The sequence below is a fragment of the Gastrolobium bilobum genome, unplaced genomic scaffold (genome assembly GCF_033153095.1).
Source record: "Gastrolobium bilobum isolate Gb01-03AN ecotype WA unplaced genomic scaffold, APGP_CSIRO_Gbil_v1 utg2307, whole genome shotgun sequence".
Classification (NCBI taxonomy): Eukaryota; Viridiplantae; Streptophyta; class Magnoliopsida; order Fabales; family Fabaceae; genus Gastrolobium; species Gastrolobium bilobum.
This window is the reverse complement of record NW_026897512.1, coordinates 48534-76193: the sequence shown is the minus strand read 5'-3', so window position 1 is coordinate 76193 and position 27660 is coordinate 48534. Positions and strand designations below refer to the sequence as shown.

Sequence of the window (27660 nt, the reverse complement as noted above, 5' to 3'; positions counted from 1 at the left end):
ATATATACGAATGAATAATTATAAGTGAGTGACATGCTTAATTAATTGGAAAAACTTCAAAAAAATGCTGAAACTTTTCTCATAATCATTTATTCCTCTGACTTAAAGATTTTTTATCATTTATCCTCCTAAGTGAGTGGATACCGGGATAAGTGATAAAAAAAATTTAAGTCAGAGGATAAGTGATAAACATTTTTAAATAAGTGTATAAATGATTTAAAAATTTTGTGAGAGGGGTAAATGATAATTGAGAAAACTCATAAGGATTTTTTTTAAAGTTTTCCCTAATTAATTTTGAGGATCTAGCACTAAAGAATCAATCAACTTAAACAACAATCATCAAAAGAATTTGAAAATTGCAAAACAAATTTCTGAAATAACGGAATTTTTTTTCTTTTTCTAAGTGGTGTTTAGATAAAGAATTTTAAAATTATTTAAAAAGGACTTTTTCCCTGAGCCCAAATATAGAACCTACCAGACCATTTTTTATTTACGAATATAATTTTATACTTGCTAAAAATTAAATTCAAACTTTACTCAAATTAAATACATAATAGAATATGGGATAGGATATTGTATCCATCTTTTTTTCCATCATAAAGTATCAAATTATCTCCTACAATTAAAAATAATGTCCTTTCGAGGTTTAAAAAAAAATTAATATTGTTAAAGAGAAATAAAATTATCAAAATATTTTATATATTTTTTTTCAAATCCTAAAATTATATCATTTTGAAATTTTGTTTCATGTGACAAGTTGCGAAAATGATACAAAAATTGTATAAAGTAATTGATTTTTTTCTTCTAAACAAATATTGCACTAATATCATTGTATTCAAATGATGACAAATCATCTCGTATTGTGTCTATCTCTTGTCATATAGTAAAAACCTAGAGCATCTATAATGTAGGAAGAATTCTCATGGTTTGTTCTTTATTTCTTTTCTTTTTTTCTATTTATCTTATCTTCGTTAATTTTACGGGGAGTAAAAGAGTTCACACCATTAAGGTGTTCATCAATCGATCCAAACTAATTCAAATACCGAACCGAAAAATGGATAACCGAATAAATCAAAAATCAAAAAATCAAAAACCGAAAAAAAACCCGCAAAATTTAATTGGATTGGATCGGTTTTTGATTTTGTTAATGAAAACCGATCCAATCCAAATCGATCCGATATATTAATTTCCATCTACCTACTTGAGCATTTCCCCAATCATAGCCCAAAAAATTCTAAACTCAAGACCCATTAACCCAGCAACTAAACCCAAGAAAAAACATAACCACGTTTCATCAGCAAAATTTCATTTGTATAGAGCTCCATATCTTATTGCCACAAAAAAATATTATTGTTTACTTCTGTATTTCAAAACAAAAAAACTTTACAAAGCCAATATATACAAAAGATATGTTATTTTCACAATAATCATGAAACAAATTTTAGGCTCTTCAAAAAACTGAAAATCGATCCGATCCAAACCGAAAAAAATTGAATTGGGTCAGATCGGATTTGAAAAAAAAATCCAAATCAAAAGGATGATTACATAATCAAACCGAAGGAAGTGGATCAAATGATTTTTATTTTCAAAACCGATCCAATCCATATCGCGAACACCCCCATTCCTAACAATTTCTTCGACTAAATCATCTTTTGCCTGATGCTAGGCTAAGAAAACTCCTACCAAGCGTTGCTAACCCAACAAGTATAGATGAAAATAAATAATTCAAAGGTTGAAGAAATTTTAATAATTTCTATTTAAATTAATTGATCACAATGTTTTAAATAGGCAGAATATAAAGATGGTTAACTCCAATTTGAGCGGTAATTACAAAGATAAATAGCAAAAAATAAAGGTGACAATAAAAAAAAATCTGAAACATGTGGAATCAACAATTTTTGGGACAGGTTAACCGGATTTACTTGAATTGCCATGACGACGGATTTGTTGAAACTTTTCCTTGAAATATAATAATTATATCCAATTAAAAGTGGATCAACCTTTTGAATATCAATCCGATCCAAAATAATTTACTGCTATATGTACTAAAACTAAAAAATAATTTACTATATATATTATACATTCCATGTCAGTCGTGACCCAAGAGAATCTAGCGTAAGCTCATTTGAGTAACTTTCTCCCTTCTATATAATCCAAAGAGGTGGAGTAAATTTTGATCGTGAGGCTAAAACGGGATTGTCTAAAACATTGAAAAGAAAGCTAAGAGATCCTAATCTTTTGTGGCCCCTTCTTTTGATAGCTAGCTTGATTAATAAAGCAATCATACTCAACCACCTATTCGATCTCTGGTACAAAATATTTGTCTGTTCACGCATAATTATTAATTGCATTATGAATTTATGATATGATTAATATTGGGACTCTTGGCTTCTAGTCATTTGCTCATCATGTCATTGCTTTATGGTGGACACATTCAGCTTGCCAAATAACCACCAAATAGGAAAATTTCATGCTTTCACATTGTTATTAATAAAGATAAAAAAAATAGAATCTTGTCCAAGGACACTCTCAAGGGATAATGGGGATCATGCAATTTCAGCCAAGTTTTTGATCCGTCAGCGAATTCTGCAATATTCTTGAATTTCCCTTTTGTCAATTAGAATTTAAAATACTCTTACATGATAAGCAAGCTACCTATTACTGTTGTATATTTTATTCAACTAATTAACAATAAATTAAATTTGAAAATTTAAATTGACCTAGTTTTTGGTACTTACCACCACCAATCAATTTTACGGTATCTCATTAAAACTTCAAATGTTCTATTATTATATTTTTATCTCAAAGCAAGAAAAGTTGTCTGCTATTGATGTTACAAATAATGTAGAACATGAAATATACCTAGTCATTTTTGGTCCTGCTATGCGGTTATACTGTTATGCGTGTACCGAAAGATCTTCAATTTCTGTATGATTTCATTTTTGAGATCTCAACAACCTAAAACATTAAGGAAAAGGCATAAATTATTGAGCAGTATTTTATTGAATATTGAAGACATAGGTACTAGTACATTAAATTATTACTTGGGAAATATAAGAAGCATTATTGGAGAATCTAAGAAAACATGAAATCATCATTGAAGGATCAAACTTTCACAAATCAGCACAGCATTAATTATTGAGAATTGGAAATCTTCTTGTTGGATCTTTACAACACATATACTGCAAACCTGAGAAAAAGGAATAAGGGGATCTAGTCGAGATACTGAAAAGCTTGAACGTATACTATATCACTGCATGCGGATGACGATTAAAAATTTATAACAAAGATGGGCATTTCTTAACTGAACTACGAAATGGTATAATTGCATTGGTGTTTACTAACATAAAGTAAAATTATTAAGGGTTTAAGATTTGGACTTGATAAAGCTCAGATGCTTTGACAATCCTACAACTTATACAGTTTCCTTGGCAAAGTTTTCTCTCTTAATTTGGAGCATCCAAACATTTTCATGAAAAATAAAATGAACTTAATTATTTAGAGTGAAGCACGGCTTTTCTATTCAATATTAATGTGAAGTACGTTATTTCATATCTGAGGGTATCTATTCATGTATGTGCAATAGTGAGAGGTTATACTCGAACTCTCATGGATGGAGATGAGATAGTTATTGCAGGTGGCTCTTGTGTGTTTGGACTTTGGACAAGAAGGGGTGGCTAGAATCATATATATTCGTAGGGGTGTCCATCAATCGATCCAAAACGATTCAAACCGATAATCGAATTAATCAAAAATCGAAAAATCAAAAATCAAAAAAAAAATCTGCATATTTCAATTGGATTTGATCAGTTTTCGATTTGGTTGGTGAAAACTGATCCAATGTATTATATATTTATTATTTTCAAAAGATAGTGACTTGGAATCTTGTTGTTTTTGTAGACTTGAAATTTTGGATTATTGATAGCAAACTATCTTTTTAGTTTTTTTTATTGTCTATTAATTTATTTTAACTCTTCATGAGTTTTAAGACTTGTTTTAGTTTGAAGACTTGAATTTTTCAGTAGCTTGTAACTTTGAATAACTTTATTTTGATATAGCTAGTGACTTGTATAACTGCAATTTTAAGCTTTTTAAAAAATTAAAAACCGATCCAATCCAAATCAAATAAAATTGGATTTTAAAAAAAAACAAACTGAATGGATAATTATCAAACCAAAGGGATTGGATCAGATTATTTTTCCTTCAAAACCAACCCAATCCAGATCGCGATCACCCTTACTTATTCCTTCTCTCCAATAAGGGGAAGACCTTTGCTTATGTATAATAGCATGGAATAATGACTTTGCTGAGAGGTTGAGATATGAGTGGGGCATAAATCTAACGATTAGGGATGCAAATAGGTAAGACGAACTTACAGTCTTACTTATATCAGGTCAAATTTGACCTATTATGTCTAATAAAATAGAACATGCTTAAGTCTTAAAAAAAGTCTATTTAGAAAGCAGGCATAGACTTTCTTTTAGTAGGCATAGCCTACAAGTTAGCCTATATCATATTATTTATTTTAAATAAAATTATTATTCAAATAACTTTGAATAATAAAGTAATATTTTTTAGATTATTTTTTTAATTCTTGAATGCCTAATATGTTTAAATATGATTAGGCTAGATATTTTGTTTTTTAAATATAAAGTAGATCAAATTTATAATTTGGCTTATATCATACTAATAGACCAGATCAGACTTAAAATATTATATATATATCTAATTTATTTAAGCCAAAATTCGGCTTAACTCAGTCCATTAATATCCCTATTAATAATTTTCTTAAAAAGAGATGTCATTTGGCTTAATATTTATTAAATGGAAAGTGAATAAAGAACTCATGTGGAGGGACCAATCCATAACATTATGATAATAACAATTAACGTATTAGATATGAGAGAGAGATATACTTGACAAGTTGACGTGGCACGCACTGAGCAAAGAATATACTACTTTGTGATAGATCTTACAGGGACTAGGAAAACATGCCCTTTCTTTCTTTGAGTACGTTCAATATGGTGTACTTTTCAAGCGTGTCTCATTTTTATGTATTGGGGTGTGGGGGGCCAGCCTCAAAAAGTAAACATAGCTAATGGTATGTTAAAAGGGTTGAATTGATATACTGATATATATGAAGTGTTGGTTGCACCGAAAAAAGAAAAAGCCACTACAGATCCACACCTTAAATTAATGGACCAAATTATTTGATCCATCGCGTCACATGGAATCCAAGAAGTTTTGACACATTGATTTATTTTTCTGTGCAATATCTATATTAAAAATGTGTGTACATTATCTTCAAAAAAAATTTGTGTACATGTAACTTTTCCCATACTCAATGAGTGAGTACTACTGATGATGAAAGTGGATTGAGCTGGATTAAGTTTTGTCTCTAAAAATCTAAATCTATGACAAAAAAATTTAATTTGATTTGGCTTGATAGTATAGTATAAGTCTAACTGTTAGTCTGGCCTTACTTTTTTATAAAAAAAAAAATGGCCTAACCCATTAGCCTGTTAATTTTTAGCTTCCAAGCAGAATCATGAATCACAATACTCAAATTTTGTTGTTAAAACAAAAATCACAATTTCAACGTTCAAATAAAATCATGAATCACAGTAACAACTTATCACAATCTACATTTAAGTCACTTTCAGAAGCAAGATACCTAAAGTAAATAACATATATATTTTTTTTACCAAAAAAAAAAAACATATATTTCATCAGATCCAACAAATCAATCTATACTATGTGAATTAAAATAACTGCATGGATCCAACAAATGCATCATGATGCTTGTAGTAGCCAAAAACTTCTCATCATCTTTTCTCCCTTGCAAATACAATTCCAAGGTTACATAAGTTGGCAAACAATTTGTAAATGTAGAAAATAAAAAACAAAATTAAAGAATAGAAAAAAAAAAAAAAACATTTTTATACCTTTTGTTTTTTCTTCAAGCCATATTTATTTATTACGTAGCCAATCTCTACCATATATTAAAACTTGAATGGTATCTTCAACCAAGGTAGAACGATAAGCATTAAAAACTTTTCCTCTAGCACTAAATGTTGATTCTGATGCTACTGTAGAGATTGGAACAAATTTTATGCCACTTCCAAAGATAGTATTGGTGGGGATCGAACTTAAGTCCTTCCACCACCTACTCAGCTCACATACACCAGCTGAACTATCACATTTGATACTACTATGAATAATGATATTTATTTAATTTAAAATAAATAATATGATATAGGCTGGCCTGTAGGTTTATAAGTCTGGTATTTAAAAAAAAAATTATGACCTGCTTTCTAAATAAGTTTTTTTAAAAGTCTAAACCTGTTCTATTTGATTATATGAAATAGGCCGAGTTTGGCCTGATATAGACAAGGTCGTACGTTCCGGTACGCCGATTCGACTCACTAACACCTCTACATGAGTGCAATGAACGCATGGGAAATCACGTGTGAGTGAGGGCATGTTTGGTGCACAGTATATGATAAGGCTTGATAGTATAAGTCTGATTGTATAAGACCTGATTGAATTTTAATATTATCCAACGTTTGGCATGGTATTTTAAAAAATAATATATTGTATAAGATAATAACATCTAATATTTGGTAATGCACTGTATAATACTATATAGGATAAAAAGAAATATTTTTAATAAAAATATCATTTAATAAAGAATTTATATAATTCTTCAAAAAATGTCTTATGATATTAATTTTTATAAAAATCTATTGATCAGTGTGTCCGAAAAATAAATTTTTATAAAAAAAAATTCAATATTTTAAAAATTAATATATTTAAAAATTAAAAATATATTAATTTTTATTTTAATATATTAATATTAAAATAATATATTAATTTTTGAGAATTGCACTGGTCAACAATGTTAATACACTAACTCCTTATCAGACCTAATCTCTCTTCCTTAGGCCGGATTAAGTTATACATTGTGTTGATGTATTAAAGGATTCTGCTATATAAGCTTATACTATACGATGGTCAGACCGATGGTTACACCAAACAACTGAAAATGTCATAACGTATAGTATAAGCTTATACTATCAGGCCTTACACGTTGCACCAAACAGGCCCTGAGTGTCTTTCATCGTTCTTCCTGTTTAGCCCTTTAATCTTAGGAGGAAAAGTGTGACATTTAAAAGGATACAAGTTGTGTTTTTTCGCTCTTACAAAGAGATGATATCCATTGAATAAATACAAAAAAAAGTATGAAACCCATATCTCTTTGTGAGAGTGAAAGAACACAACTTGTGTCCTTTTAAATGACATATCTTTTTCCCTTAATCTTATTATCCAGTGCCATATATTCATGATTGCTTATCTTTATTTATCTTTCCCATGCTAAAATTTCCTAATTACAGTTTTTTTTTCGTTGTTTTCCTTCAAAATTCAAGCAGTTTACGAAGTAGAACTTGAGATGACCAACTTATCAAACAGTTACGCAAATGGTGTTTACACATCCATCTTTTAAAATATAAAAAATAACAATTATAGAGATAAACAAAAATGGGGACTTATAATTAAAAGAGTTTTTTAGTATTGTAATTCAGAAAAAGAGAAAAAAAAAACAACCACATAGGTGGACATTTGATTTAAAAATAAATTATAATAAATTAAATGGTCGCTTCGATTTTTCTTTTTCTGTGCCTATTTTGGGTGAGTACTTATTTCTACATTATATGTTTTTTGGCCATTATTTCTTCAATACAATTTTACATCCAAAAGAATGTTTAAAATTTTTTCTAAGCGTTTCAAATACATGTGATCATTTAGGACTTGTAGACAACATTAGCCCACACTATAGTTGAGGACGGCCTATACCTAATTGGGTCCGCTGAAAGGTATGTAAATATGTAATGGCCTTTAAGTGGTTGTTGATTGCAATTGATTGAACAACAATCCAAGTTGGGCATGGGAATAGGCCTTGAACATAAGTATATGATTGATTGTCTTGTCTATTGCAAGTTGAAAATTTCAAAGGCCTTTTCATTTATAATCTATCTTGAACCCATTTATGGCAGTAAGGCACTGTCGTCAAAGAGAATTCAAACGAGTTTTAAAAATCAGTTGAATTCTAAGTGGACTATTCCAAAATGTGAGGTTTCAAAGAGAATAACAAGCGTGGATTTTGGATGCACCAATGGAATTTGATGACCAAATTATACGTAATGAATATTTGGTCAGGTGAATGTTTTATAGAACAAAACTCCACATCGCTTAAAATTTATTCAAGGCACAGCGGTATCACATGGTTTCTAAAATCACTTTTCTCTGGGTGTAGCCGTAGCATAACAATAGAACCAATGTAGCAATTTAATGAGATATGCAACATGTTCCTTAAATATACAGAATCTTCGATGCATGCATCAGTAATAATAAGACGAATTTTACTTCAAAGTGTGCTCATTTAAATACAACTCAGCAACAGCAGTGTGCAAAGCTGCCCCTATTGGAAGAACTTCCTCATCAAGAAAGAATAAAGGGGAGTGTGGGGAGTGAATTGATCCCACTTTCTCATTTCTGATTCCAATGTGATACAATATTCCAGGAATCAATTCTTGATAAAATGCAAAGTCTTCACCTGCCATCACCTTCTTGGATGCATGGACATTTTCTGGACCAAGAAGAAGTTGGCCAACTCTTTCCACATGCAGATGTAAATCATTGTCATTGACAACAGCTGGATATGGAGTGTGGTCCTCTTCTTTGAAATCAACATATGCATTACATCTGTGCACAGTTGCCTGTCCTTCAATAACCTGCAAGTATTTCCTAACAATATAAGCTAAACAAAATTTATAGAACAAAACTACTGAGTTTACTGTTGGTCCTTTTATTACCATGGACAGAGAAGTATGAACAGCCCACATGAATCATTAAAATCTAGACAGTAAAACAAAAACAATACAGCAAAATAAGCAAGGAAAGGTAGAGGAGTATGTAATACTTGAATCACAATTCAAGGACTTATATATTCAACTCAATTGAATCTTCACAGCTGAAAACATAGTAGCAGAAAGAAAATATTGGAAATGTAATGCCTAAGTACATAAGCTATACTGGTTTCACCTTAATGGCAAATTAAGGATGGAAAAGAAAATATTTTATTGAGAATGTAAAAATAAATAGATTGGCCACAAATGAGCATTGCAACAAGCAGCAAGCATAATAATTAACACCACTCAGGTGGGTATAGACTAATTCTCAAGTTCTTTTATGCATTTTCTCTTGATGACAAAGAAATACACTCTTGCTATGCATACATGGAAAAAGATGCAACTTAATAAGGATCCAAGGGAACCTGATTTGATGACCAAACCAAAGTTGATTTTTACTGAATCACAAAGATGGTGCAAACTACAGATGAACCAGAACTTCCCAGAAACTTGTTAACATTTCTTATTGATATTAATGATGTCTAAACTGGTCATCATGCATACCTCCTTTAATCTCTGTCTGAAATGGTACATGCCTTCAGTTGTCTGACTCCTCAGAGTGCCTCCAAATTTTACATAGGATGGGATCACATTTAACGCAGTCCCACCTTTGACATAAGTAACTGATAGCACCTGTGGACAATATATGATAGTCAGGGGCCATTACATCAAACCGGAAGTTTTAGTAGCTTTTTGTTTTCTGACATAGCTAAACAGAATAGTAGAAAGCTTTTAGAAGAAAAATAGCATAAGCCAAGACCTGATAGAGTAAACAATTTTTTTTTTCTTTAAAAAGAAAGAAAGAAATTCCCCTACACTTCTAGCTTTATCAAACAATCAGGTGCCAAACAGAAAAACCAGGGAAGAAAAGAGGATGCATGAAGACAGATCCACAACAACGGACTTGAACAGAATTTTGGAAAGTGACTCATTTAAATTTGTGGCAACTAAATGCTATGGATAAATCTGCTTACGAAAGTCAAAATTGAGAGTAGTGCATACTTCACTCTGAAGAGGATTACTTTCTCTTGAGACAAGCTGTTGCAGTGCTAATATTGCAAATGATGTAGCCAGCACTGGATCTACATTCTTGTGGGGTGATGCAGCATGACCACCTACTCCTACAATTTTTGCCTCAAAGATGCATCCAGCAGCTGTAAAAGGCCCTGGAATGGATGCTATGGCTCCAGTAGGTGTCTTACTATCAATATGAACAGCAAAAATTGCTTCTACATCCTGAAGAACTCCTTCTTTTATCACTTGAGAGGCACCACTAGCTCCCTCCTCAGCAGGTTGGAAAAGAAGTCTCACAGTTCCCTTTAATACCAAAGAGTAGGGTGACAATCTTCAAATGACAGGTTTTGAGTAGTTATGCATGAATCAGAACCTCAAAGACACAAACAAAGGAAAACATCTACTTATATCTTAGTGAAACAGCGCTTCAATAACAGACAAAAGGCAATTCAATTGCTTCTAGATTATTAATTGACTTATTTCATTTGAAAGCAACAAATAGCTGAACATTCAGTAAGTCTGAACTAGCTGGAACTCTACTAGTTAACACATTTTGAACTTCACGCAATTCTACTTTATCTAATCTTTTTATCATGGATGCAGTTCCCTTTCTATGAATTTGTGACCTGTAGCATGTCATCTGATCCAGAGACTGGTGGTATTGAAGGAGGAACATACAGATATACAGACACATGCTTGAGAGACACAGGTATAACTTCAGAACCAGATGGAACCCAGGAGTCACAAGTATCACCTGCACATATATGATGGGAAGTACCAATTTAACTTTCAAACTGGCATTGTAGCCCAAAGTTGTGAAGTAGAGTTGAAATCCAAGAGAATCTATTAATTTCTACTCACTTTGATGTGATCTCTACCAACTTCTGCAAGATTAGGTAGTTATCTTATCTAGTGGGGCTGAGATAACTGAATATCTAGATCTAGGCATTTTGGCTGTGGTTATCCCAAGCCCGAAATCCAGTACAGCACACATACCTTAAAGAAGGTTTACTCAAGGAAAGAAGGGATCCTATCAGAAATAAGAAGCCAGCACAACTACAACTTTAGCAATCTGAAAAAGAACAGTTATTTTCTGGATGTGAGATACCTAAAAATGAAACAAGAAGAGAAAGAAATAATGTAGGATATCCAAGCTACATTTAAGCTGAACTTGGAACATGTCCAGAAAGAGAAATCCTTCCCAGAACAGTAGCGCATCTTTCCATGCCTCTATCACCATGCTTTGAACAAATGATTGTTTGGAATGGCCAAAAAGAAGCTCATTCGGGGGAAACTGATCGTGTAACTTACCTTGGACAGCAGAAAAGTGAAATTGTTTGATGTTTACTAGCTTTTTGGCTATATTCAAGTAAGCATACAATGGAGGCTGCTGATCAATAAGTTGTAGAAGATGAAACAAGCTGAGAATACTAAAGCCCTGAAGCTTAAGCTAATAAGTAAAGATCACATTAATGGTCTTATATATTATATCTCTAACATACTTCTCTTTAACACAACCTCTATGTTCTTCAACATGAACTACCCAGAGTTGACTTTTGGAATCTTTCGATTAATGGGCCTTCATTTAGAAATCCACAGCTACCCAAGGGAATTTGGATTTTTCCTATCACGAAATAGGCAACATACCAAAGATTCAAGATTTTTTCACTGTACAATCAAGGTAGGACTTGGGTTCTGACTCTATGAATGATTAAATTTTGATGCAAGGCTGTTAAGAATCCCCTTAAAAAAACAAACACCATAAACCTAAAAAATCCACCCAAATTAGCAAACTGGGAATATGAAAAGAACCTGAAATTTATCTTGCCGCTGCTTCAGCAACTTTGCAGCCCCAAGTAGCATTGTCGTGTGAGCATCATGTCCACATGCATGCATTCTTCCGTCAATTTTGCTCTTGTGTTCCCATTCAATAAGCTCCTAAGCATCACCAACATCAAATCAATAATTCAATATATGTATATATAGAAAAAGATCTGTCTACAAATTTTTTTTTTATAAATTACACTAAGTTTGATCGGTCATACACTCCTCGATTGAAGTATGACTAGTTTGTAAATAAAAAATTTTTAAATATAAGATTCCCATATATATGTACACACACAGAAGGGTTCTTTTTACTCCAAAAGTAAGAGTTACGAGTCTTGAACACCATTAGAAACAAATAAACTGTGTTTACCTGCAAAGGGAGTGCATCCATGTCAGCCCGAAGAGCGATGATGGGACGAGAACCAGAGCCAAGTTGAGCAACGATGCCGGTTTTTGCAACTGGGTATGTGTAAGGTATGCCAAGCTTGTCAAGTTCTCTGCAGATAAGAGTACTGGTTTCGTGTTCTTGGAAAGCCAGTTCTGGGTGTTCATGAATCTTCCTTCTCACTGAAACCAACCAATCTTTGTCCTTTTGAGCTGCACTTGTAATCTCTTTGGCATAGCTACGATCCTCCTCAGAACTGAACACAACATCAAGGGAAATGGATGTCACAAACAGAACAAGCAGATGAATCGCTGCCATCAAATATACACTCATCTCTCAACACTGAACTCAATTAAGATTTACAACTATGCCAACGTCAAGTTATTTTTGTTGCCCACTGGTTGACCCACATTGATAATCGATTGTTATCTTTGACAAGAGAGGAAGGTTATATTTATCAATTTTTTTATAACCTGTTACAATTATATATTAATATTGTTGATTTTCGTCGATTAACGGTATCATTTATTGTGAATTAATAAGTTTAATTTACAAAAATCGTAACGTTGATTGACGAAAATCAATGGTGTAACAGTGAGAGGTTGTAAAACAAAGAGTTGTAAATATAATCTTCCTCTTGATAACAATAACATTTATTAAACGAAGAGCTAATAGCATGCCAAATAAAATAAGGGAAAAATGTGTGTTCTTTTAACGGACACAGACTTATATCCTTTTATGAGAGATAAAGGAACAAATAATGGGAAGAGAGAGTGGAGAAAAAAATTTATAATTTAAAATTCAAAAAAACACACTATATTAATCTAAAATGACCATCCTTTTAAATGACAAACACTAAATCCATGAAATAAAGAATAAATATCTTTTTTGGTCTTATCAAATTTCACGATACCCGTTTTAGTCCTTAGTAATTAAGAAAGCTATTTGTGGTCCCTAAGAAATTCAAAATGGATCTATTTAGTTGAAATCGTGGTCCCTCACAAATTCAAAAAAGACTCATATTAGTCCTCAAAATGACTAAAATGGAACCACTTTGAATTTCTTAGGAACCACGAATAACTTTTTTATTTGCTAGAGACTAAAGCGGTCATCGTAAAATTTGCTGAGGACCGAAAATGGTATTTACTCTAAAATAAAAGATATAATAAATTTACATATACTATTGCTATTAAATTGAAATTGGTGTACCTTTAATTTTATGATTTATTATTAATGAACTATAAATTATAGGGTAATGGTAATGTATTGAATAAATAAAAAAGTATTGAATAAATACCCTCTGTCTTCTCGAGTTTTATTGAAATTATTTTAAATTAATATTTTTAAAAATTGAAGTAAAAATGGTCAAACCAAAGTAGAAGACAAGTCATCAACGATTATAATTTATTGGATCAAAATTATTAATTAATTAATAATAAATTTGGCTCACTAATTTTGACGCAATAGATTATAACCGTTGATAGACAGAAATTAACGGTTATGATATAAAATAATATAAGCTTATATCCTTTAAAATGATAGATGTTTTTCCCATGCAAAACATCTGTCAGTTTAAAGAATATAAGAGTGGTCCGAATGTTCTAAAATTTTCATTTAAAAGTTACATTCCTCTAATATTTAAATAGGGTAATGTAACTCTAATGACAAGAAAACCATTTCCATGAAAATAAATATGCAAAAGTTTGCTTTTCTCCCACAAAAGTAACCCCATTTAAATATGGTTTAATTTTTCTTATGTTGTTGTTGGAGATAAATTTATCTCCTAAACACACATGAAAGTATATGAGATTCATGTTTTTTTTTTTTCTCTCTCTTCTTTTTACATGATCCCACATGGGCCTCATATATTTTTTTTATGTGTATAAGAGATAAAATTATCTCCTATAACATGAGAAATATTAATTCCTTTAAATATTATTAAAACAAGGGTTCATTTTTTTCTTCTGTCAATATTGATAAATTATATACATTAAGTCCAAAAAGATGTCATTTTGAACAGAAATCAAGGTATTTTTGTAATTATAATTTATTTTAGGATTATAATAATTTTTTTATTATCATTTTCAACCCAAAATAATATCACTTTAATAATGAATATAGATAACTTTACTGTAGAAAGAAACACCCAACATTAAAGTGGTTGTTATTATACGCATAGTTCATCCCACTAGTTGGATTCTGAAGCTTTGGATTTGCAAACAGAATTAAACAATTGTTGTGATTCCAACGGCAAGACCTATGCTTGTTCATTAACTATTGGCGACAAGACCTATGCTTTTCATTTTCATTATTATAATTTATTATTGCTCACAAAAAGTTATGGATTTTCTTTTTAGACTTGTATTATCAAATATATTTCTTGGTTTTGTGGCATTTATTTTTGTAACAAGGTTTCAATTTGTGTACCAATTTAATCGTAGAAGAACACACTACGAATGCTGCCTAAACTGACACCCGGCAAAGGGTTTTGTGGCATTTATTTTATTTCACTTTGCTATTAATAAATTTCTCAACTTTAAGTGGATGCTGATATTGCACAAAGAATTGGGAACTCTTCTTATTATATCCAATCCCTTCGGTTTGATCATATAATCATCCATTCGATTTTTATTTTTTTTCAAATCTGATCCGATCCAATCTAATTTTTTTGGGTTTGGATTGGATCGGTTTTCGATTTTTTGAAAATCTTAAAATTTATTTCATGATTATTGTGCAAATAACATCTTTTGTATATATTGGCTTTGTAAATTTTTTTTTTGTTTTGAAATACAAAAGCATTAGTAAACTATAATATAATTTTTTTAATTTTGGCAATGAGATATGAAGTTCTACAAAGATAAAATTTTGTTGATGTGATATGACTAGATTTTTTCTTGAGTTTAGTTGATGAGTTAATGAGTTTTAGGTTTAAAAATTTTTAGGCTATGATTAAGGAAATACCCAAGTAGGTAAAGGAAAATTAATATATTGGATCAGTTTGGATTGGATCGGTTTTCATCAACTTATCCAAAAACCGATCCAATCCAATTAAAATTTACGGTTTTTAATCGGTTTTCGATTTTTCGGTTTTCGGTTTATTCGGTTATCGGTTTTTCGGTTCGGTCACCGCAGTTTGAATCGGTTTGGATCGATTGATGAACACCCCTACTTCTTATGGCCTTAGGAGTTATAACTTAGAAATATAACTCCTTTCTTGACACACAACTTGAATGTAGGAAATAAAAAATTTCAAATTAGCGGATTAGTTCGACTTACCTAGTAAAATCGCAAACTTATAATATTGAAGAAAAAAAATACTTAGGTGAAGTTCAATATCTAAGTTCTAATGTTTATAGCAAAATGGTATTTCGTATATTGCATATTCAATGAAGTAAAATTAATATAGGAAAATAATAGTCTCATGTATTATTAAATTACTATCTTATGTCACAGACACTTCGATAATTATGCTGTCATTTTTTTTTCTTTTTCTTTGTTTTAGTGATAGACCTCATCACTTTATGTCTTAGCATAAGATATGTTATCTCCCTCTTCCAATATGAGAATAGACAAGTCCATTAATATATATACAAGATTTTATAAATGTAGGGAAGGAAATTAATTTTGATTAAAATTTTGAGGAAGGTTATACTTACAATCTATTTTTGTTTACAACCATATCTTAAGCGTTGATTTTCGTAATCAACGATTATCATTTATTGCGAATTAATAATTAATTAATGAACTTGATTTGCAGAAATAATAACTGGTGATTAGTGAAAATCAACGACTAAAGTATAGTTGTAAGAGATTATAAAAGAAAACAGATTGTAAATATCACCTTCCTCTAAAATTATATATGAACATAAACTTCGGTCTTCTTTTCCCTCCTCGACAGCTTGCGGCAGTTTCTGCAGCACATATCTTAAAATGAGAGAGACGCTTAAGAGTTTATAGAAATAAATTCAATACAGACTTTAAAATGCTTAAATGAATAGAATTAATAAATATAATCGATGCTAATAGGATTCATGAGAATCCATGCACTTGTGTGAGAATGATATCATAATTATTACCTACAGTGCTTGTAACTTGAAACTATACATGACAAATGCCGAGTGGCAGTGCTTCTCCTGAATTGTAGAGAAAGCGACGATTAAATTGTGGATGGAGTGAAGCTAGTTCCCAGTTAATATACCCAAGTTTGGTATAATGTAATTTGGCCATCATTTTACATACAAAACACTTGCATCTTCTTACCTCACTATATATACCGTTCAACGTTACATAACTCGCATACAGAACACTCACATGCAGTCCAATAGTTCTGCATGTAAATGATTCCTTTTTGTGTTCCCAATTATCCAATTCATCGATTGTATTTTAGGAAAACGATCTAAAAAGGAGAAGCTGGTAAAAATTTGAAAACGATAAAACTGTTAATTTAATGTACAGTAACAGAGTCGATAGACTAGGTGAGGATACATATTATGCACCGACTACATATGCACACAGACATATATATACTGAGTTATCAACAAATCTAAGAAAGTCAACCCTACATGCCTCCCCTTAACTGGCTCAAAAAAGATATGGAGGCAAATTACAAACAAAGGAATGATCTCCTAGCAATTCAAAATTTAAGATATCCCCATATGTTAGCAAAGACCGCTAACAAGACCATTACAAAGGCAGAAACTACAAAAACAGAAGACCACACAGTGCGATTGGAGGAAGCCTTTGATATGTAAGGCACCCTTCTTTGCAATAAAACCTCTTTTAACCCCAAGGTGGAACCTGCATTGGCAACTTGTTGAGAAATCTTTCTACTGTCGGTTGATTCAGGTGTCTTGTGCAGTTCATTCACATTATCAGCAACAATCGCACTTTCATCATCACCATGATTTTCTGAAGCTTCCTTCTCCTACAAAAGAGAAACAAATCTCACAATACATGCAGAGACAATCTCTTAGATATGCAAGCTAAATATAAAAAAACTTACCACTGCCACCGTCTCATTCGAGTTATCCGTCATCCTTAACAAACGAATTCTCCTTTGTGCAGTACCTTGCGCCATGATGTTTATGTTTGGCTGTTCATTTCGTACCTGCCGACTCCTTCTTTTGATTCCAGTATCATCACTAGCAACTGGATTATAGTTTCTTGGTTGCTCATAAGCATTGAATACATTGTACACTTGATCCATACTAACATCAAACGAGGAAGCCATCTGGGAATTGTTTTGAAATAATCCAACATTGCTATTCTTCTCACCCCCACTACAGTCAAAGGTTTTGCCTATGGTTTTGCAAAATTCTGGAGTTGGCACCAAAGGAATCTTTCTGTCACTTGCCTCCTCAGGATAAGCATCTTGCTTACACTGCAGCATACAATAAGACTAACATTATACAGGAGAGGAGACACAAGAAAACCATGCTAAATTGTTATACCAGCTAACACATAAACTACCACATGTTACTTTCGTGGCAGAACCTACCCAGAATGACCAAAAGAAAAAATAGCATTAGAGCTGTTTACTCACTGTCTTATTGACTACTTCCACATCTGAATCACTGCCTGATCCATTGTCCTTAACATTAAACAAGGGAGAGCTCTGCTGTTGGCTGCCAGACTCCGCATTGGAGAGTTCATCCCAATTAAAAAATGAATCAAAAACGTCCGAAAAATGTAAATCATTTGTGCCATATTGAAGCCCCCAACGACCATCTGACTCATCGTTTGCTTGAAAATTAAATTCTGGTGGAATGTGCACAAGTTCTGGGGAAAATAATTTGCCATCAAATAGCTCGTTCTTTGGGTCATAATATATGTCATATTTCAACGGCTGACCCTCCTGTAGGAAGCATAAAGTATAGGTTCAATAATTCCAATGTATGTAAAATCAAGTCAGGGGGAATTAATATAGAAGAAAGAAAGAAATCTATCTACACATATATAGTAATTGACTTGAGTCCAATAAATACTATTATCAATCTTTTAAGTAGCTCCAAAACTCTCATAATTTTAAGATAGGCATATTGAACATAAACATAAAACTTGTATTCTCATTATCAGCTTCTCTCTTTTTTAGCAAACAAAGATTGCACTCACTCTTGCTAATAAAGGTTGAAATCACTTTCAACGATCCTCTTAAGTAGCCTAAATACTCCATCATGATTTTAAGATACGTAATATGTTTTCCTTGAAGAACTAAGTCTGAATAGGGAAGAGTAAAAAGCAAAGTATTATATTTATGTATTCCAATTACAATCCTCTGATAACTAATAATAATAGATTATAACTCAGTTAGTCCATCTAACCTCCGCAGCTGGATCTACAATTTGATTTTGTGCATCATAAGCATCACATCCGTCACTATGGCAATCAACAGGGGTTATAATGTTGGATATTGTTTCATCAGAGATCTCAGGGATAACTGCCAGGTGCTTATCATCATCCGTAATCTGTGACGGAGATACTGCAACAAGAGCTGGATCAGATTGTATTTCTTCAGGAGAGTCCTTAGCAGCCAAAGGATTTGAAGCAGTCTGCTCCACTTCATCACAGTTTGAAACTTCAAGACTCTCATCTTGTTTCTTAAATAATCGACAAAGGACATACGCATTCTGGTACAAGTCAAATAACCAAATTGACAAAATTAGCAGCGCCATGGCAATTAATAAATACAAACTTGTAGAAATTAAACGAGAAAAATGAAAAACTAGATCACCAAGAACTTTAACAACCAAATAACTATATAAGGGGAATTATTTCAGATAGACATAAACATCGACTGTGTATCAAATTTAAATCAAAGAATTTTCAGCTTCAGCTTACATAAAAAGATAATAAAAAAAAGGAGAAGAGAAGAGAGTGGACCTGTCCAGGATTGGTACCATCAAGTTCCTTGAGGGTGGGTCGGTACTCATGCATAACCCAATTGGTCCTCTTCCCTTTAGGTGCACGACCAGTATAGAAGACTAAAGTCTTCTTCATCCCAATCAAGCTTGAACAAGACTTGATTTGACGATCCTTCCCTGTTGCCTTCCAATAACCATGAGTAGTTGCTCGGTTCAATCGATGCCCATTTGGATACTTGCGGTCCTGAGGACAGAAGAAGAACCACTCTGGATCCTTGTTCCGTATCACTGACAAATCTACAACACGCACACCACCCAAAGAATTAAAAAATAATCTCAACACTCATATCATTATCAATTACTTAAATCAACAAAAATAATCTCAACCTATGACATGCATATAAAATTCAGAAATTGAAAACAGTAACCTTTAAAATTTTCAACTTTACCAAATCAACGACAGATAATGATTGTAAAGAGGTTCAAGAGAAAGAAAAGAAAATACCAGGCAAATCCCAGGGTTCCCACTTGCAGACATCAATCTCTCGAATAACCCAAACCTCGTCACCATTTCCGTTGATCTTCTGTCGCAGGTAGTAATCGATGAGTTCCTCATCCGTAGGCCGGAATCGGAAACCTAAAGGCAGAGAATTCAGAGACAACACCGCCATCTCATCCTCACGCGATGGATAACAGTCAACCGCACCCATATACACACACCCAAGCAAAGATCAAATTAAAAAAAAAAAATAAAAAAATAAAAAGCAAAGGGATAAGCTTTGAAAAGACCCTCGATCAATATAAAGAAATAAACCTAAGCAGAATTTGAGAATCAAAGGAATAAATCAGAAGATTTTAGGATGTTATGGCCCATAGCTTTTTCTCACTTTTTTTTTTTTTTTTTTATCTCAGGTAAAGGAGAGAGAAACACGACCAAGCTAGCTAGTATGAAGAGAGAGAAAGGTTCAGTGACAGTGTTAGTGACTCTTTCTTTGCAGCCCACAATTTTTATCGATTTCACGTAGGAGAAACCGCGTTTACATTCCTCGTAGATTCCGTGTGCGATGTTTTACCCTCGCTTTTTCCTAGAAACTACGGTAATGCCACTAGTGTCTCCTGTTTGGAACTTGCAGCACAAGGCAAAGGTCGGGGGGGTAAATGGGAATGAGAATTATGGGATGGTTGATTGGTCAGAATCACTGTATAAGTTAGTGGAAAAAAAAAGACATGTTGTCCAGCACATGAGGATAGGACACGTGTCATAAAAATGCAGAACGGGGCCCACATTTTCCGTGCTGAGTAAGGAAAGGAAACGGGAGTTAAAGACTACAAAAATAAATAAATAAATTGTAAAAATAAAATAAATAAATACAGAAATCGCCACGTCATTGTTTTTCTCGGTATCATCTTCTGATCTTCTTCCCCCTCCACTATGCGTTATATCCTTCGGGTTCTTTTCACTTTTCAGCTTTTCCGCCTATTATATGAAAATGTTAAATATTGTAGTCTTTGTTTACTGTTTTTGAGACGTTTTATCGATTTATTTATTGAGTATAGCCTATGGTGGAAGGCTCTATAAAGGAAAAAGCGATTTATTTGACGCACAGTGCCTGCAGAGTTAATGCTGGATTCCATTTAAAAAAAAAAAAACAGGAAATAAAATTTTGTTAAATTTAGGATTCCATATTTATTGTTAAAATAAATTATTTAGTCACACATTTAATTTGAGATCCTGACTTTTCCTAAGTTAGGTTACATATATAAAAAAGTTATGATTGTAAATTCATTTTGTTACGCGCGTGAAGTTAAAAAAATCATGTTATTCAATAGAAAGTTGTGTGAACAAATTTATGAAGAATTTACTTTTTCTTTATTATATCCTAACTCTACCATTTCAATATAGTACAAGAGAGGGTGATTATATTTTTAAATATAGTACTCAAGTGGCAAAATGCATGAAATATTCACTTTCATAACTTTCTTTTAATACATAAATATATAGCATATATTTTACAAGATGTAAATTTAGTTTTAAGGAGTAAACTTTTTTGGTTTAAAAAAAAACAAAGAACAAAATACGATTTAATGAATTGTAGAGTTAATTATATTTCTTAACTAATTATCTCAGGTTACTAAGTATTAATATTTATTATTTATTATTCATATTTTATATGTGTTGTGTGGATATTAATTTTGTTTAGATAAAATTATGACAATTAAATTTGAACTTATAATAACCTCTTTCAAACTACCAAGTCCCTCGCCATTAAATCACTTCTAGCGGCTTGTGGAGATATTAGTACAGTTACAAATATAATTGACCAATAACGTTAAGTGTTTTATAGATGGGGTTTTTTTTTCTAAAGTTATTTTAGATAACTTTATCTAATGTTCATCGAAAAGACGTCGTTTTAGAGCGAAAATCATGGTATTTTTGATTTATTTCAGGATTATAATAGTTTTTATCATTTTAATTTTTAATTTTTCAATCTCAAAACGACGTCGTTTCGATGACCATTAGATAAAGTTGTCTAAAGTAACATTAGATACTTTTTTCCCTTTATATAAATAGTAAATAAATGAAATTAAATTCATTTTACTTTTTTATATTTATTTTACCTATTTCTCTCTAGTATTGTTAGATTACAATATCAAATGATATTTACATTTTATCTCTCCTCCCACTAAAATTATGATCTAATAATATTAGGGAAAAAAGTAAAATAGACATAAAAAAAAGGGTAAAAGATATCTCCAGTCAATAGAGATAAGTTATCTCTAGTGAGCCCAAAACGACATTGTTTTGGGGTAGAAATCAAAATATTTTTATAATTATAATATATTGCAGGGTTATATTAGTCTTTATCATTATAATTTTTTAATATTATAATTCCAAAACAACGTCGTTTTGATCTCACTGGACCGGTGACTGAAGAAATACTTTTTCCTAAAAAAATAGATATAATATCATTTTTCATATATATGAACCTTTTAATTTAATACATTTAATGATTATAGGACATTTTTTTATCGAAAATAAATGTTAATCAAGTGAATATAAAATCAAGTGGGTTCCTAATAAACCGTGCTGCATAAGAGCATATATCCTGAAATATGGAGAAAAACCAAATCCCACCAAAAGCCTCAAACAAACCAAAGTTCTAAGGGGATCATAAAAACATCCTTCCCTCCATTATTGCCTTGAACCCCAAAATCAAATCCCTACTTTAACCGCTTTTTTTTTTTTTTTTTTGGTACATTACAAGAGGTATTCCCATTCAACATTCTCCAGGCACTAAGCTTTGCAACCGGAGAAAGGACGAGACTAATCCCCCAACCGAAGATTTTTGGCTTATCCCCTGCACCAAGCAATCCCTTGGAAGCTCAACTGCCAACTCACCTACCGTTGAGGTTACTTTAACCGCTTTTAAGAACACATTTTGTATGCAATGAGAGTACCTGTCTTATCTAAAAGGGAAAAAAAAATAACATAATTATATTATTATTTTATATTTAATAAAAAATGCACCGAGTGTTTGGTACAATATTGAAAATATTTTTCAATTTCAACTTCTCCTTTCAAACAAACACATATTTCATCCCCAACACATGAATCAAACAATGCATTTGGAGTCCAGGAGGGCTTAGCGGGGATTCCTCAATTTCATACAAATCTTTATTTTAATCCTTATTCAAACTTATAAAAAAAGGTAATGTATTATAAATTAAGTCCCATTAAAATCAATCTTATAACTTTCAACTTTCCCATTCTCGTGTACAAAAAACATTTAGAAAATTCTTCAAATCTAACTACATATCAATTCACTGTCATAATAAACAACAAAATTAAACACCCAACACATCACTCCCCTCTATTAGCATAATAAGCGAGAGTTATATTAGTACTAGAGCGCGTTAAAACTTAAAATCTTCAATGCTTGTATAATAATATTAAAAAAAAAGTTATAGCATAATAAAAAAAGACAGATATTCTTTGTATAATAAACTATAAATCTATAATATTAGGTTTAGCATATACCACAACTCAGATTACCCTTTTTATATCATCAGTTTAGTCCAAATCGAGTTAGTTTAGAATATGTTGAAGGAACGAATTTAACGTATGTTGGAAAAAGTGCAAACCATGAAAGTGTTCTATAGAACTCTCAACTTTGATTTCTTATATTTTTTCCCCTCCTGTAAAACGGAATATATTCTTACTTCTTTTAGGATAGTTTTTAGACCCATATTTATGCACTTAATGGGGATATATTCCGTAAATTGACACCTGAAAAATGAAATTGGATTTAAGGTAATATTCGTTGACATTCGGATGATTCGTCTCAATACATAATAGAATCTGATGATTATGTTTCTTCAAGAAAAAGCATCACAAGTCTTCTTCTTTTTTTATTGGTGAAGATTAACACTGTTGCAGAAAAATAAATACGGAAATAAAAGATAACTTTGGAATGCTAAGATTATTTACGCTAAGATTATCATTTCACTACAATTACTAATTATGATGAATGTCAATCATTCTTTATTAATATTTCATCGATTATCGTATTGTATATAAGTTTTCTCTTTCAAATCTAAAAGAATGTGTTAAGATTAAAATAATATTATTCTCATGGCTACCATATTAATCAAACCCGATTAAATCTAGTGATATCCATTAACTTCAAGGATTAGCTTATCTTAGGACCTAACTTTCAAGTTTAGTTATTAGAATTCCAATATTGGGATTTCATCTCTTGATTTGTCACCCAAATATAATATACCCACCTATGACAAGTAGTTACATTAAGAATTAGTACATTCACTTTAATAAATAATAAAATCAAATATTTATCACAAAATAGTAGAAAAACTACGGATTTGGATCCTCTCGTATTTAAAAGTAGTCGTGTTATTTGATCATAACCACTTAATCAAAAATCACACACTTTTCTCTCTCTTATCTCATCATCAATGAGTGGTTGTGATCAAATAATATAACCACATGACTACTTTTAAACATGAGAAGATCTTAATCCGAAAATTACCTATTATTTCTAGAAAAAAAAATTCTCCAGAAACATTAAAACACTCATAATTTTAACGATGAAAAGCAAAACATAAATATATTCTAAAAATGAATAAATGGAATGAAAAATACTAGTGCATTGCCAAATTTTATTAAGATGTTCCAAAAAAATAAAAAATTATTAAGATTTCTTTTTTTTTTTTTCTTTGGTTTCTAGTTACAAGTTTCTCTTTAGGGTTCTATAACTGTATTTTTTTAAGGGAAATATTTTTCTCATGTTGCATGAGACAATTTGTCTCATGCAACGTACAAAAAAGTGGATAGGACCCACAAAGAATATGAGAGAGAAAGAAAAAAATAGGTCTCATCCATTTTTTGTGTATTGCATGAGACAAATTATCTCATGTAACATGAGAAAAATATTTCCCTTCTTTTAATCACAAGTTTTCCTCTATGATGGCCTTATGCCCTCTTTGGTCTTCTAATATCATTTATAAACTATGTTTAAGAGTTATTGTTCTTGATTTATTTAATCTTTTTGGTGAATGGGTCTTTAACTCTTTGATTGTTTTAATGAAAATTAAAACTGCTTTGTTATTATTTTTTTTTAAATTTAAATGTGCTCAAATTTAAGATTTGAATAATTTTTTCAAAATTTTTATGCTTAAGGGTATCTCTAAATTAATTTGATGTAAATTGTTTTAAAATACACTTACAAACTCAACTAAAACAATAACATAAATGAAAAAGTAAAAAATTTAAAATTTAAATAAAATAAACTAAAATTAAATAAAAATACTAACATAAAATTTGAAATATATATACGTATAAAACATATCAAAATAATAAAGATAGAATAGTTTAACCCCTTGTATAGATTTAACTTGAGAGGAAAACTTGATGAAGGATAATGAGTAAGGTAACCCCTTCTCTCCGGAGAAAACAAATCAAAGAATAATTGACAAGTGACAAAGTTGCAGAAGAACCTATAAAATTCAATTTGACCATTTTTAGAAGCAACTAAACTAGTATATGAAGTACAACAAAAATATTTTTGATAACATGAAGTACAACAAATTACTTATCTTAAATATTAAGCCAGTTAAGCATTATAGATGGTGAGTTGTTGTATAGTATAGTTTAATCTATATCCGGTGAAGTTTTTCAATGTACGGGTGATTTAAGAGTTACTGATATTTTATCAAAAAAATGTAGGGGGGCTTGGTTTTCGTAAAATTAAAGAGAATAATATGGCTTTTATCATGAAGCTAGGTCACCGTGTCATGACTGATCGTAATTCATTATGGTTCGGGTCCTTCGTAGCAAGTATAAGGTGGAGGAGAGGCTCATTCCAAGTATCTCGGCTTCAGCAAATGATTCTGGTTTATGGAAGGCTATTGTTAAGTATTGGCCTTAAACTCTAGAGAATTCTCGTATCATTTTAGGGGATGGGGTTCATACGTCTTTTTGGATGGATTCGTGGGTGCCAGGATGTCCTCAACTTGTTTCTCTGGTCGTTCAACCTATTCCTCCTATTATGACTCATTGGTCTACGTCTCAATTTGTAACTTGTTATGGTAATTGGGACTGGCCTTTATTCCAGCACCTTCTTCCTACCTCAGTATTAGACAAGATTCGTAGTGTGCTCCCTCCTACAGTGGATCCTTCTCCGGACCGTGTTATTTGGGCAGGTAGCCAACTTATAACTATCTCATGGGTACCTCGCATTATCATCAGGATAGGATTTGGAAGGTAATTTGGGCTTGGCCTGGACCTGAACGTATTAGACAATTCTTATGGCTTCTCTACAGAGGTTCTCTTTTAACTAATGTTCGTAGAGTGCATCATCATATGGCTACAGATGCAGCGTGTCTGAGATGTCATTATAATCTTGAGGATATTTTATATGCCATTAGAGATTGTCCTCGTGCCAGGGAATTATGGGAGCATTGGGTTCCTTCTGATAACCGTAGTGACTTTTTCTCCATGGATCTTCACCTGTGGATTCAGACAAATCTAGGATTAAAAGGTCCGTTTCAAACTGATCGAACTTGGCCTTTGTATTTTGGGGTGATAGCTTGGTGTTTGTGGGGGGGAAGAAATAAGGCGATCTTTGATCAAACTAGCACCTCGAAGTATGGTCTCATTAGGCGCATTACCTTCACTTGTGGTAATATTCAATTGGCTAATGAAACCCTTATTAAGATTGGTCATCAGGAGCTTAGAAGAGAGGAACGTCTTATTCACTGGAATTTTCCCTCTGAGGGTTATGTTAAACTTAATGTGGATGGTTACAGCATAGACAGTGGGCAAAGGACTGCATGTGGTGGAGTCATAAGGGATGCTGCTGGGAACCGGTTAACTGGTTTTACAAAATTCCTTGAGAGTGGTACTTCTACTTCAGCGAAAATTTAGGGGTTCTTGACAGGTATGGATCTGGCTTGGCATAAGGGATTTAGGAGAGTCTTTGTGGAGGGTGACTCCAAGGTGGCTTTGGAATTTATAAGAAAAGGGGTTACATAAGTCATCCTCTTTCTGCTTTAATCATCCGAGCTCGTAGCATGCTTCAAAGAGACTGGATTATTCAGCTTAGTCATACTTATAGAGAAGGCAATTTTGTTGTTGATTGGCTTGCTACTCATGCACCTCATCAGGATGGACAGCTGATTGTGCTGGATGTCCCTCTAACGGCTTGTTTGGAATTACTTCGTAATGACTTAAGGGGAGTTAGTCTCCCAAGATTGTGCCCAGTATAGGGTTTTTTTTTATGTTGCTTTAGTTTTCATTGTATTTCCAAAAAAAAAAGAGTTACTGATATAGACTAAAACTTTAGAAAAGATGAGTCACTTTTATGCTATCTCATGTCATGATCTGACTGAGAGAGGAAAAAATGTGAAAGGGCACTAAATTTCAGCAGAGTAATAAATCATAAAATGTAGAGTGTGAGATGTTTTTTTTGTGTGTGGAGAAAATGAGTTTATATAGGTAAATATTCCATCATGATATAAGAGAGAAAGAGTATAATTGTTTTACTCACTATTGTGTATGATAAATTGCTCCACCATTGTGTATAAAAGATGAGATATTCAAGGGAGTAAAAGATTCTCTACATTAAAATCTGGAAGTTACTGATCTTTTGGATAAGATATTTGTCCTGCAAATATGTTATAACTATATACTTCGAGAAGTACATAATTATAATATTAAAGTTCTTTTTTTCTTTCTCCACGAACGTTATTATAACTATGTATTTCGGGGATTACATAATTATAATATTAAGATTATTTTTTATCTCTCTTCACGTCAGCCAACACAACTTAAAAAGTGACTAAGGAGAAAAAAAAACTTTAATGTTATAACTATATACTTCATAGAGTACATAATTATAGCACATTTGATGGACAAATCTCTCATCCTACAACATAATTTTTATATTTCCCTTCAAATTTATGTGCTCACTATAAAGTACAGTAAAATAACCCTGGCCTTCCCAGGCCAACCCATATATACCTTAAGGAGGCGTTTGGTTGAGGAGAAAATTTATGAATAATAGGGAAATGTTATTACTAGAAAAAT

General features: G+C 31.8%; 2 protein-coding genes across 2 annotated transcripts; both read right to left on the bottom strand.

Moving 5' to 3' along the window:
* Window positions 1-8245: 8245 nt before the first annotated feature.
* LOC133307543 (IAA-amino acid hydrolase ILR1-like 5) lies at window positions 8246-12530 on the bottom strand. Its single transcript, XM_061508068.1, has 5 exons — window positions 12181-12530; window positions 11796-11921; window positions 9972-10286; window positions 9474-9602; window positions 8246-8792 (listed from the first exon to the last, which is right to left on the bottom strand). The coding sequence occupies exons 1-5, from the start codon at window positions 12526-12528 to the stop codon at window positions 8421-8423; spliced, it is 1290 nt and encodes a 429-aa protein (XP_061364052.1). The 5' UTR covers window positions 12529-12530; the 3' UTR covers window positions 8246-8420.
* Window positions 12531-16610: 4080 nt separating this feature from the next.
* On the bottom strand, window positions 16611-20022 carry LOC133307537 (protein NTM1-like 9). Its single transcript, XM_061508059.1, has 6 exons — window positions 19561-20022; window positions 19075-19352; window positions 18516-18821; window positions 17738-18049; window positions 17198-17575; window positions 16611-17119 (listed from the first exon to the last, which is right to left on the bottom strand). The coding sequence occupies exons 1-6, from the start codon at window positions 19763-19765 to the stop codon at window positions 16829-16831; spliced, it is 1770 nt and encodes a 589-aa protein (XP_061364043.1). The 5' UTR covers window positions 19766-20022; the 3' UTR covers window positions 16611-16828.
* Between the last annotated feature and the right edge of the window lie 7638 nt (window positions 20023-27660).

Coding starts and splice junctions, on each gene's coding strand:
- LOC133307543 (XM_061508068.1), bottom strand. CDS start 12,528: ATGAGTGTATATTTGATGGCAGCGATTCATCTGCTTGTTCTGTTTGTG. Junction 9,603..9,971: donor GTAATCCTCTTCAGAGTGAA/GTATGCACTACT, acceptor TATTGTCCACAG/GTGCTATCAGTTACTTATGT. Junction 8,793..9,473: donor TCAGACAGAGATTAAAGGAG/GTATGCATGATG, acceptor AAATACTTGCAG/GTTATTGAAGGACAGGCAAC.
- LOC133307537 (XM_061508059.1), bottom strand. CDS start 19,765: ATGGGTGCGGTTGACTGTTATCCATCGCGTGAGGATGAGATGGCGGTG. Junction 18,822..19,074: donor ATGGTACCAATCCTGGACAG/GTCCACTCTCTT, acceptor GACTTGTACCAG/AATGCGTATGTCCTTTGTCG. Junction 18,050..18,515: donor TTGTAGATCCAGCTGCGGAG/GTTAGATGGACT, acceptor TGCTTCCTACAG/GAGGGTCAGCCGTTGAAATA.